Genomic DNA, 10,000 nt, shown 5'->3' on the forward strand with positions numbered 1-10,000 from the left:
TCGCTAAGCCCTTGTTGTCTCGCAGTGGCTCAGGCCTAATCGGATCACCTGCAGATTATGCACCACGAAGCGCCACTGCTAGAATGACCCGCTCACCTGGCCACTTCGGTTCACACAGCCTCTGTAATAGCATCATGCACAGTGAGAAAGTGAGAAGAACATCGCTAAAGGGATCGTTCGGATTTTTGGACGTTATAAGTTGCGTGAAATACCTGCCAGAAGTGAAGCTATTAGCTCACCGTGGTCGGAGTTGAATGAATGAATGAATGATTTCATCTTCTTTTACAAAGCAATGTACAGTAGTAGAACATTTATAAACAAAAGAAAATGACCGAAAAGGTGTAGGCTGAAGCCGAGGCTTATAATTGCCTACCCTTTTTACATTACATTATTTACACACAAACAATTATTTAAAAAAAAACATAATTCAGTACATCATTTTGCAAAAACAAAACGTTACAAAAGTTTCATAGTTTTATATACAAAACGTATACACATTTATTTATTCGTTTTTATCTTTTTTCTTGTCACGATTTGAATACAGTTATGTTATAATAAAATATAATTAGGATAATAATAAGGTTTTATATTTATGTATATATTATATATATTTTTATTTGAATAATTTCTTAAATGTATGTATCGAACTACACGTTTTTTACTTCTTTGTCAAAGTTATTCCATAGTTTTACCCCTTTAACAGATATCCATCGACTTTTTATATTTGTCCTTGCCTTTGCGAGTTCTGGCCGGGTTCCGAGCGAACCGGGGGGCTTTAGACAGGGGTCACGAAACTAAGAAGGTTTTAATCAACACCACAACACGAGGGTTACATTCTTGGGAGCAACAGTGGCTCAGGAGATCAAAGCAGTCGTCTGGTAATCTGAAGGTTCCTGGTTCGATTCCGGCTCCTCCTAACGGCAGTGTGTCCTTGAGCAAGACCCCTAACTGCTCCCGATGAGCAGGTTGGCACCTTGTATGGTCGCCTCTGCCATTGGTGTGTGAATGGGTGAACGTGAGCCATGAGTTGTAAAGCACTTATATAAATCCCTTTACCTACCTCCAAAACAAAACCACCATCTTCCAGAATTGTGAAACAGCTGATAGGCTGTGTTACCCATGAAACGGCTCCAGTGCGTAGTAATACACCAGCTTTTTTCAAGGAAAGAAATAGGGCCAAATTATAGCAGAATCTAAAGTGCTGGAGGACGATGATTTTGTGTTAGAAATAGGTAACCCTTTTGCCTGCATGTTGTAAATGGTAAATGGACTGCATTTATATAGCGCTTTTATCCAAAGCGCTTTACAACTTATGCCTCACATTCACCTGTTCACTCACACATTCACACACCAACGGTGGAGACAACCATGCAAGCCTTCTCATCGGGAGCAGTTAGCGGTGAAGTGTCTTGCTCAAGGACACTTCAACACACTGCCAGGAGGAGCTGGAATCGAACCAGGAACCTTCTGATTATCAGGCGACCACTCTACCTCCTGAGCCACTGTCACCCCATGTTGTGTTGTGGATTAAAGCGTATTGCTTTCCGGGTTCGCTTGAAAACCGGCCAGAACTCCGACCATGGGACTCGGTGAGTAAACTAGTAGCTTTGCATCCACTACACTACCTGCAAAGTATTTCATACAACTTAATGTCCAAAAATACAAACTATCCCTTTAAGTCATTGTTCTCCTACTGGTCGGTTCCCAAGTGCCGTCTGCCCCCACTTCAGTGTACTCACTCGCCAGCCAGATGGACCAGACACAAAAGAGATTAATTCATATCTATGATCCCCGTCCCTCCCCCTCCCTGCATATCTGTCAGTCGTTCTCTCTGTGTGTGTTCTCTCCCTCGACCCTCATGAAATACACGTCTGTGTCAAAAGCATGGAAGGAACGTTGAATACGGATGCCTCAGACGATGGCAATTACTAACAAAAAGGTAAATAAAAATGTAAATATGTCCGTCTGCGTTCACCTAATAAGGCAGTATTCGAAATTGTGATTCCACAATGACTGAACATACCACTCGTTTTGTACCATCTGTGAGAAGAGACCTCTACGGCAATACCAAAGAGACCTCTCGCACAATACTGAAGATGAACTGTGATTATTGTGAGATGTGGAGCGGAGACAGAAACTTACAGGCAGGCTTTTTAGGGGATTTGGGGTTCGGAAGTGTGCCCATTTTTATCCTGTAGGCCAGTCGTCTGGGGAGGAGGCGTGGAAGAAGCGAAGGAGGAGAGCAGGAGAAGATGGAGGAAGAGACGACAGATAAGAGACACGCCAGTGTGCCGAAGAGATATGGCGAAAGAGAGAGAGAGAGAGAGAGAGAGAGAGAGAGAGAGAGAGAGAGAGAGAGAGAGAGAGAGAGAGAGAGAGAGAGAGAGACAAAGATTAAATCATGAAAGACAGAGAGGAAGACGAGGAGCCCTGCCTCCTGCCTGTGTGTTATCCACAGAGGGAGGCTTGTTTACTCCCAGGACCCGGGTATTCTCGGTGTATTCCAGCCGCGGTATTAAAGCCGAAAGAGGCTGCAGCGTTTGGCATGGATCTCCTGGCCTGCCGAGATCATCTTACCGAGGGATTATGACACTTAACGAAGCAGCATGTGCCTGTTCAAGCCCGGTGTTTACATTTACGCTCTGGATACTTCATCTAATCACGGTTGACCGACCGCTTGAAGTGGAACACAGGACTATGGATTAAACGGATTACAGAATGACAGATAATATACATATCGGTAGGCTACGGGTTTAATGAGCTGCTCAGCCTATATGCTCAATGTTGTTGTTGTTGTAGATACAGTATGCACTAGTTCACATGGAATACTACAGACTCCAGTTCCATATTTAATTTTTTCTGCTTCTTCAGGTGTACAAGGGGTGTGTGTGTTCCAGCCAAGCCCAGGTGTACGAGCGAGATAGAACTTTGATAACATTCTAATGATGATGTAACGATTAGCTATGGGTCATTGAAAGCTATGGAGTTCTAGAATTTCAAGATAGAATTCTGAGAAAATATTACAAAAATGTACACCTGAAAAGGTTCAAATAACTTTATGGGAAATGCACTTACTAGGTTAAGATAGTCTGACACTGGAGAAGACGGTAAGCGCATTTCCCATAATGTTGGCACGTTCCTTCAAGAGCAGCAATGTATGAGCACTGTAACTATGTCATGACCAGCTCTCCCCTGATCATTGGCCTGTATCATCAAACCCTACTTAGGCTGATTAGCAGACGAGGTCTCGCTACTATAGTCTCACCTCTCCTGGAAATGCTTGGAGGGGATGAGTCCAGCCCGAAGGTTACTGTCTCCCACCCGCTTGGCCTGCCACCAGGTGGGGTCGTCCTGGGTCACAACCTGCAGGATGTCTCCTCGTTTGAAGGGAAGTCCCGCCTCCTGGCAGGGTGTGGCCTTGTCCTCCAGGGGGGTGTAATCGAACAAGGCCCTCATGTACACCTAGAATCACACATACATATACAATACACACAGACCCTTAGATCGATCTACCACAGAACATATCAAAATGGAATAGAATGTTGTGATATACTGGAAACAGTCTATGATGATGTTTCAAAGTTTGTCATTTTAAGTTAAAGTTAACTAGCCTTTTCACTATACTGGGGGACCCTGATGGAAACAAGACAAACGTCTTTCTCAGGTCTGCATCCCCTTAACAATTGTATGTATTGAGCCGTACTGTATTGTACCCATTCTGCAATCTGTTAAATAAAGTTTTCATTCATTCATTCATTCTGGTTTATACAGATTGTCTTTATTTTTTGCAGAATTTTCTCACAAGGGACATTTATTCCTAAGCTTTCTAAATTAAACACAGTGGGATGCCTCTGCATCTAGCTTGCAATGAATAAGGTTGATAGTTTGTGGGGAAACCATGGGAAAGATAATTTTTTCACCATAATCCTGTTAAAAGGTGCACGCTTATTTAAAATAGAAAGGAAGGTTTTTGTAAAAAGAAATCTAAAGCGAATTCAACATCAGGAATTCCTGAAGATGAATGACAATGGCATAGAGGTCATTTAGAAAAGCTTGTTCATCATGTCTACATTTCTCTTAATTATAATTCATGATGAAATTATCTTCAGATGTGTGTTCCTAATACATGCAAATTGGCAATTATCATTAATCCCTAAATCGAAAACACCACTTGCAATGATCACTCCTATTAGACATTGTTTAATCAATTAGAGTAGATCTTAACTGGTTCTTCGGGTTTGACCTGGTGGGTTAATTATTAAATTATGATACATTGAGAAGAAACCTCCTTTAAATAATCAGAAGCATTAGTCAGCCAATCAATGTTAAAATAAACTATAATTTTCTAATTTGTATGAGTAAATCTGTCAAATTATCACCTAGCAACAGCTGATGTCTATAAATCCCAATTAGAACAAAGGAATTGTTAGACCCACCATCTACCTTTAGAGCAATAAATTCAAAACATTTAGGCATGGTAATGGCATATAACATAGAACAGAACAACACGATTTTACATAAATGGCCACCCCACTGTCTCTAACTATACTCTGTCAATTCTAAACAGATTATAATTATTCATGGCCATCTCAGAAACACGAATGCTATCCTTAAGCCATACTTTACTATGTGTAGTGGACATTTCCTGGGAAGTTTCTGGTGTGCTTAATAAAAACACATGTTATACCGCCAACACCATTGACCTATCATTGAATGCCTAGTCTTCAGAGAGCCTTGGGAAGAGTAAACCTGCAATTAACTCTCAAATACTCCTGGCTGCAGGAACTCAGAGCACTCAGTATTCCTCCTCTGTCGTCTATACAGGGAACTACAGGGTAACCTACAGTTTTGGCAAATATTAATAAGGTATTATTAAAAAATGTATTGTTAACTATAGTTCCTTTTTTCAATATAAGTCTAGTAATGTATGAATTAGTAAATATAATATAGTATGATCTGATGAGTAAAAAAAGGTGGGATTAAATAAGTATGCTTCTTCCCACTCCTTTTCAAATATGTAAATGACAAAAAATACTTTAAAAAAAATAAGTTTTACATTTATTATTTTAACGGCTTAAGGCTATATCTGTACTTGATGTTTGTTTGTTGATTTGCATATTTGCATAAACTTCAATCAAAATCAAATCAAATCAAATGTCAGAACAGCTAGTTGACCTTTGAGTTATTGACCAGAAATTAACATGGAAACAACATGTTAAAGGATAACTCCACTATTTGGGGAAATTAGCTTATTTAACATCTTCCCTGGAGTTAGACAAGAAGATGCATACCTTTTTTGTCTCTGTGCGTGCATTTTAGCTTTGGGAATAGATGCTCCGTTAGCATAGCTTAGCTTCATCACTGGAAGTGAGGCAGGACAGTAGCCTTACAGTGCCTTACAGTGTATTGCAAGGTCTGACATTGACCAAACTTGATATGCATGACCTTGGTGGGCTCTAGGTCAACTCCTGAAAAGGGGGTCAATGTCAGACCTTGCAATCAAAAGTTAGGGGCGCACTGAAATTATGGCAAGGGTTATTAGCCCCCTAACTTTTGATTGCAAAGTCTGACATTGACCCCCTTTTCAGGAGTTGACCTAGAGCCCACCAAGGTCATGCATATCAAGTTTGGTCAATGTCAGACCTTGCAATACACTGTAAGGCACTGTAAGGCTACTGTCCTGCCTCACCTCCAGTGATGAAGCTAAGCTATGCTAACGGAGCATCTATTCCCAAAGCTAAAATGCACGCACAGAGACAAAAAAGGTATGCATCTTCTTGTCTAACTCCAGGGAAGATGTTAAATAAGCTAATTTCCCAAAATAGTGGAGTTATCCTTTAACTATATACAAGGAAAAATATCTAAGTCAGTATCAATATTGTATAAATGTAAGGATATATTAAACTACAAAGCCTTATAGGAAACAAGAGAGGTAAGGGATAGGAAAGGGAAAAGGGAGAAAAGTAAAAAAAATTAAAAAAATGTAAACGGATGAGGGTAGAGAAGCCGAAGATAATCTTTTTTATTTTTATTTTTATTTTTAATTTATTTTATTTTTAGTTTAGTTATTTATCTTTTATTTTATTTTTATGTTTGTTTATTTTTTTTTATTTTTTTTGTGTTGGTATTTCCGTGATTTCTTATAATTTATTTAACAAATAATTGTTTCTATTGTAATATGTCTGCGGGAATGTCAAGTTGAATTATAATTAGGGAAGGGAGGGGATTGAAGGGTGTCTTTTTTATTTTTGTCATGTGTTATTGTTATTATGTTTGTATAAAAGAAAAAAATGCAATAAAAACATTGTTTAAAAAAAAAAAAAAAAGCCTTGCACATCATTTACTGCTCACTTATACTTCCTTACATATCTTACTGTGTGGAAGTATGGGGGTCAACATTTAAAAATACAGTAAATCCAATAGTCTTACTGCAAAAGCGGGCCATTCGGAACCTTTTCAAGGCTGGTTACAAATCCATTGTTTATAAAGTCTCATATTATGAAATTTAATGATTTGGTTTATTATAAAACTATGCAAATAATGTACAGAGCTAAAGCAAAGTTACTCCCAGACAGGGTGCAAAGGTTTTTTTTCAATACATGAAAGAAAATATGATTTGAGAGATATTTGTAAATTTACTGTTCAAAAAGCTAAGAAAGGGATTAAAAGGAGGTGTATTTCTATTATTGGGGTTAACTTGTGGAACAATGCTGATATACAGTTAAAAATGAGTAATTCGCTTTTGGTTTTTAAGAAAATGGTTTGTAAAGCTATTTTTGAAGTCTTAATTTTTGTAATTTTTGTTAAGAATATAGGACAGGCATATATAAGCATTATGCTTCAGTCTGTACCTTTTCAGTCACTGTAAAATCAAATATTGTTAAATGATGGTGTATATTGTATTGTGTGAGATGATGACTGAATAAACTACTACTACTACTACTACTACTACTACTACTACTACTACTACTACTACTACTACTACTACTACTACTACTACTACTACTACTACTACTACTACTACTACTAGTGAGTGTACAGAGTTCAAGTTTCTTTAATAGTTGTCATACAGAAGTACAGAATACTTTCATACACGCTCAGATCTTCATTCTCCCACCTCACCTTGCTCTCTTTCAGTCGGTCATCCTCCTTAATTGCGGGAATTATCTTGAGAGTGATGGAGCCCTGAGACTGAGACTGGATCACAGACAGACAGAGAGAATCACAAACACACACATGAGGAGACGTGTCATTTCAGACTCAAAACTGAAGAGACTACCTAAAAAAGGAATTTAAGCACAACTGATACAACTGATATCAATTTGAATACACACAAAAGCACCACACTTTGATTGCCCAACCCAAGTTTTCTCTGGTTTACGGGTTGAATGCCCACTCACGAGAATTCTCGTATTTTCTCTTTTTTTTTTTTATTAGCGATCTGAAATCATATTTCATCAACCAAGTCTACCGTTGGAAAATCAGCCACTCCAGGCGCTCAGATGTGAAAAAAGCGCCCCCTATCGTCTCCCAGATGGTAATTCACCCTTTTGGATGGGATTAAATGAAAATGAAAATGAAATGAAATAAAAAAAAATCCGGACTCCACATTTTACTTCTCACTCACGCAGCCAGGGTCGATCAGCTCCACTCTGGACCCTCAGAGCAGCGGGATTATGTGTTTTTACAGTATACTCGTGGGATCAATAAAAGGATTGATTTTTTCGAATGGCGATCAGGAATTGGAATAATCCATTTGGATACCATCTGATCTCAGGTAAGGAATCTATGTTACCAGTCATAGGATAATCAGACCCGTTTTCACGGAGATAATAGCTTTTATGTGATTATGTGATATGGCTGTTTGACTCTAAGAGTGATCAGGAACTGAGACAATCGATTTTCAGTGCGCGGCACTAGCGTGCACACGTACACATATACTATCGATAATCTAGCGTTTATTTGAAAACGATTCATAAATAGGCCGCAAAATGACAACGTTCTAGAATATTCCAGTAAAGGGCGATTATCATAGAATGTCTTATTTTTTCCGTGAAACCGAGTGCTTTTCAGAATGCTATCAAACGGAAATGAACCGATAAAAAAACAATCTGCTTCGACAATGTTGACTGGAAATGGGTCATTGATAATGCGATGGGCAGATTAGACACATAGCCATAATTTAAAACATAGATTAGGCGATATTAATGTTAACATTGGAGTGGATGTGGGCATTCAAGCACTAAATCGTGCGCCCCCTGCTGGCACTGAAAGTGTTAAGTGACTTACACACCACACAAGCACATACTTATTACATGCACACACTGCTGCTACTTACACTGTAGAATCATTTCCTTTTTTATTTATTCACTGTTTTTAAAAGCATATACCTTGTATTGTAGAGTTTGTATAGATCGTTGTCTATTGTTGTTTGTTGAGAAGCCGGGAAAAACAAGCATCTCATGATTTTCTGAATGTATGTACATTTTAAAAAGCTGTGACAATAAAATAATCAGAATCTCAGTTTCAAACCATATACAAATGAAAATGAAAAATGAGATGAGAAGATATCGGTATATATATAAAATATAATATTTAATTTATACAATTGTGATTGTTCCCTTTGGCTATACTTTAACCAGTGGTGAATCCTTGTGGAAGCCAACGGAAGCCATGCCTCCCTATAAATTCATATCAAATTATGAAATATGAAGAAAAAAAAAATTAAAATATAATTTTTTTTAATATAGTTTACATTCTTTTTCATCTGTGCATCTGTGTTTTTTTTTTTTTTTTTTTTAATGTCTCCCTCTTCTCCTTCTCACTCCCTCTAACACACTGTCAGACTGTGCTCACTACTGCAGCTAGTATAGGAGAGAGGCAGTGGGTAGGTCTCTTTCTCCAGGCTTCCAGCATTATAGAGTGAGTCCAAACTCCAAATCCGATCCTAGCCAATCAGATTCGAGCTGACTGCCACTGTGCCACACCCTAAAAGTTTAAAACGGAGCTGGGAGGAAGACGTTCAGCATATTTTCCACCTGGAGGCGGGGCACTCAGAAGTTCACGTTTCCACCTGACTACCTAACGTGACATCCCAGTACAGTACTGAGGACCAGCAGAGCACACCACTGTGGATATTATGATTTAACAAATCTATCTGGCAAGAGGAGGACCACATTATTGACCAGGTAAGAACTGAGCAGCCTGACTAAGGACTAACTAACGTTATCAGGCAAGCTTGTATACCCTTTCATGACTGCAATGCAAGCCAGGGGCTGGAATACGCAGTAACTTATTCCTCCGTAGTAGCCAGGTTAATGTGCACCATCAAGCACTGCTTAAAAGCTAGCGGTGGGTCCAAAATATATCGGATATAAATGTCAAAGGTACCCAGCGTTCCATTAGGGTTTCACACACAGATGCGGCGGGGTTTGAAAGCTTGGCGTTGCTAATAAACATTTTAAATCATTTTTATAAACGAGTAAAACTGAGGCTGAAATGACTGCTTCCGCATTTTACAGTAGGAGCGCTCTGATGGCTGGGCGCGCGGCGCAACAGACACGTGAATGAATGAATGAATGAATGAATGAAAACTTTATTTAACAGATTGCAGAATGGGTACAATACAGTACGGCTCAATACACACAATTGTTAAGGGGATGCAGACCAGAGAAATACGTTTGTCTTGTCACGTTTGTCTAATAGACAGTCATATTCTCTCCCGGTGTTCTGCGGAATCCTACTCCCTCCTCGAAAACAACACCGGCCGTATGTATATTTCTCTCCCACCCACCCACCCCCTCCTAATGTACAGTCCCCTCCCCATCATATGTATATACTCTGTCAGGATCTAGGGGTAACAGTACTGTATATTTGATGTCATGATGTCTTGTTGTATGTCATAAATGTCACTATGAATTGAAAATGGGGGACCCTGATGTAAACAAGACAAACGTCTTTCTCTAGATAGATAGATAGATAGATAGATAGATACTTTATT

At 39.0% G+C, this 10,000-nt stretch overlaps 1 protein-coding gene across 1 annotated transcript in view; it reads right to left on the reverse strand.

Moving 5' to 3' along the window:
• The window catches only part of mpp3a (MAGUK p55 scaffold protein 3a), a gene marked incomplete at both ends in the record, with an annotated part of 33,935 nt that overhangs the window by 13,224 nt on the left and 10,711 nt on the right, over positions 1 to 10,000 (reverse strand). The window contains 3 exons of the mRNA XM_084328813.1: positions 2,143 to 2,207; positions 3,266 to 3,462; positions 7,123 to 7,197. Of these exons, the coding sequence (XP_084184939.1) occupies positions 2,143 to 2,207; positions 3,266 to 3,462; positions 7,123 to 7,197 (337 nt within the window). The remainder of the gene's footprint in view (positions 1 to 2,142; positions 2,208 to 3,265; positions 3,463 to 7,122; positions 7,198 to 10,000) is intronic.

This window comes from Notolepis coatsorum (genome assembly GCF_963971535.1).
Source record: "Notolepis coatsorum genome assembly, chromosome: 14".
Classification (NCBI taxonomy): Eukaryota; Metazoa; Chordata; class Actinopteri; order Aulopiformes; family Paralepididae; genus Notolepis; species Notolepis coatsorum.